The 2,817-nt window shown below is 51.0% G+C and overlaps 1 protein-coding gene across 1 annotated transcript; it reads right to left on the bottom strand.

Annotated features, from left to right (window-relative positions):
- Positions 1-128: 128 nt before the first annotated feature.
- LOC117956477 (putative nuclease HARBI1) lies at positions 129-2,562 on the bottom strand. Its single transcript, XM_034891560.1, has 3 exons — positions 1,952-2,562; positions 1,291-1,653; positions 129-587 (listed from the first exon to the last, which is right to left on the bottom strand). Exons 1-3 carry the CDS (start codon positions 2,441-2,443, stop codon positions 168-170), a joined length of 1,275 nt encoding a protein of 424 aa, XP_034747451.1. The 5' UTR covers positions 2,444-2,562; the 3' UTR covers positions 129-167.
- Between the last annotated feature and the right edge of the window lie 255 nt (positions 2,563-2,817).

Raw genomic sequence — 2,817 nt, 5'->3', positions numbered from 1 at the left:
GACACGTTTACAACATGTAAACATGTTAACAACACGTTAATAGGTTAACGTGTTAACGTGTTGTTAATGATTTAACAACGTGTTGTTGGCATGTTTACATGTTAAAATCTTGTTTACGTGTTTACATCCTTTCTCTATTTCTATTTATCGGTCGGTAGTTTCCGCCATTACGCGTCGAGGAACTCGGTCAGCACGCGTCTGACTGTCTGTCCCTCGGCGTCCTGGTCCTCCGTCTCCATGGAGACGCAGGGCGCTGGCTGGGCGTCCCCCTCGTGCTGCAGCGCTGCGTTCAGGCTCCGCTCGGCCGCCGCCTCGCCGCGCGCCTCGCAGTAGTTGTGCAGGACGAAGCAGGCGTGGATGACGGAGGGCAGGGCGTCCATGTTGATGTCCATGGCGCGCCGCAGGGCGCCCCAGCGCGCCCTCAGGCGCCCCAGCGCCGTGCGCATCACGGAGCGCGCCCCGCACAGCGCCCGGTTGAACCGCCGCTCCGCCGCCGTCTCCCCGCCCGCCGGGTAGTCCTTCATCAGGTGGGGGCGCAGCGGGAAGGCTGGGTCTCCTAGGAGATAGACCGGGACGGCCGCCTCGCCCTGCGGACACACGGGGGGAAAATACTCAAACAAGTCAAAGTCAAAATTAGTTACATAACCGTCCTAAAAAATCTCATAGGTCTTAGAAAAAGCCAAAAAAATACGAAACAAGTTACATAAACTTCCCAAAATCTGTAAAAAATCTTTAAAAAACAAAATCTTTACAAAATAAGATATATAAACTTTCCAAAATTCTAAGAAAACGCATCAAAAGTCTTATAAAAAAACAGAAAATTACAAAATAAAATAAATAAATGTCCCAACATTCTAAGAAAAATCCAAATAAATTACAAATCAAAAATACATAAAAAAAAACAAAAAGCGTAAGAATTTTTAGAATAAGGAAAAAATGACAAAAATAAGATACATAAACGTCCCAAAATCTGTAAAAGTCTTAAAAAAACAAAAACTTTTCAAAGTAAGATACACGATTGTCCAAAAATTCTAAGAAAAAGGGAAAAATTGAGAGTAGTTAAAATTCTAATTGTCTGAAATCAGTTTTTAGGCCCTGATATCAGAAAGAAGTTGTTTAAAAAAAACTTGTAAAAAAGTGACAAAAATAACATTAAAAAACATAAAAAATGTCAAACTAGAAACAAAAAGACTAAATAAGTTTCATAAACGATGACCCAGATGGACCCAGATGGACCCATATGATCCATATGGACCCAGATGGACCCATGTGGACCCAGATGTTGCGTACCTGTAGCAGCTCTTTGGGGCAGGGGGGGATGGTCCCGTCCTTCAGGTCTGAGCTGAGTCTGGACTCGGTGAAGATGCGGGCGTCGTGCGTCCCGCCGGGCCACTTCACCACCACGTCCAGGAAGCAGGACCTGTAGTCGCAGAGAGCGTGCACGTTGAGGGAGTGCTCCCCAGCGGCGTTGACGTAGTCCGAGGACCGCCGCACGGGCGCCTTCACCGCCACGTGGGTGCAGTCCAGGACCCCGAGGCACTGGGGCAGCCCGTGGGCTCGGCTGAACCCCCGCACCAGGTCCTCCACTTCCTGCTCGCTGCTCGGAGTCCGGATGTAGTCCGGGCCCAGGACCACGGAGACGGCCCTGCACACCTGGATGGGGGGGGCGTGTCCGTTACCATACCGACAGAGATATAGTATTTACTAAAGTATACAGCCGTTTGGAGAAGTCACGGTGTTGTGTGTGTGTGTGCGCGTGTGTGTTTGCGTGTGTGTGTGTGTGTGTGTATGTGTGTGTGTGTGTGTGTATGTGTGTGTGTGTGTGTGTATTTCTCTTAATGAAGACACTGTATTACCCCAGTACTCGAATAAAAGTACTCCTTTACCACAGTACTTGAGTAAAAGTACTCAGTTACCTCAGTACTCTAGTATCAGTAGCCTACTTCGTTACCTGTCTGATGAAGACTGAGACGGAGGACCGGGATAGGCCAAATGCGTCCGCGGTCTTCCGGAGTCTGCCTACGTCACTCAGGTAAAATAGCGTGCACGCAACTTTTGTCAAAACATCCACGGGTGCGCGCATCGCTGTTGTCTCTCCCTGCACGTGCGGCCGCAGCCTCTCGCTGAGCTGGACCAGGGCCTCTCGGGACATGCGGAAGTTGTCCCTCCAGTCCTCCGGAGCCGCGGCTCCACTGGTGAAGTTGTCCCACCAGGCGCTGCTCCTGCCCGGTCTCACCCAGAAGCGGCGCTCCGCTGCGGGCCGCCGGTTCCTCCGCCGCCTGGCCCGGAGCCGCCGGGCCCGGAGCCCGGAGCTGAGGCACAGAGCCCGGATGATATCCCTCCGCCGGCGCAGGTAGGCGGCCGCGGCGGCGCAGAAGTCCGAGTTTATCTCAGCTACAGCGGCCAACATCTGGAGCAGGCTCCGCAGCGCCTGGTCCTCCATGCTCGACTAATGCGAGAAACTAAGAGTGCAGATGTGAGTCGCGCATGCGCAGATGTCAACGGTTTACGGCGTAACGTGTTATACCCGACGAGAGCCGAGTCAGACCGGCTCTGGCCGAGTGCAGATATGCGAGTTGCGCATGCTCAGATGTGAACGGTTTACGAGTTCACTGTCATACTGAAATTTGTGAAAATCCATGTCTGTGTGTGTGTGTGTGTGTGTGTGTGCGTGTGTGTGTGTGTGTGTGTGTGTGTGTGCAGCTTTTAGTCTGAGTATAATAACAGAGGAATCCTGTGTCCTAAATCACACATTTCTCATTACAATTGGGGATAAAGAAAAATATATATATATACATGTGTGTGTGTGTGTGTGTG

Source organism: Etheostoma cragini, chromosome 14 (genome assembly GCF_013103735.1).
Source record: "Etheostoma cragini isolate CJK2018 chromosome 14, CSU_Ecrag_1.0, whole genome shotgun sequence".
Lineage (NCBI taxonomy): Eukaryota > Metazoa > Chordata > Actinopteri > Perciformes > Percidae > Etheostoma > Etheostoma cragini.
The sequence above is the reverse complement of the archived record's forward strand: the minus strand, read 5'-3'. Positions and strand labels throughout refer to the sequence as shown.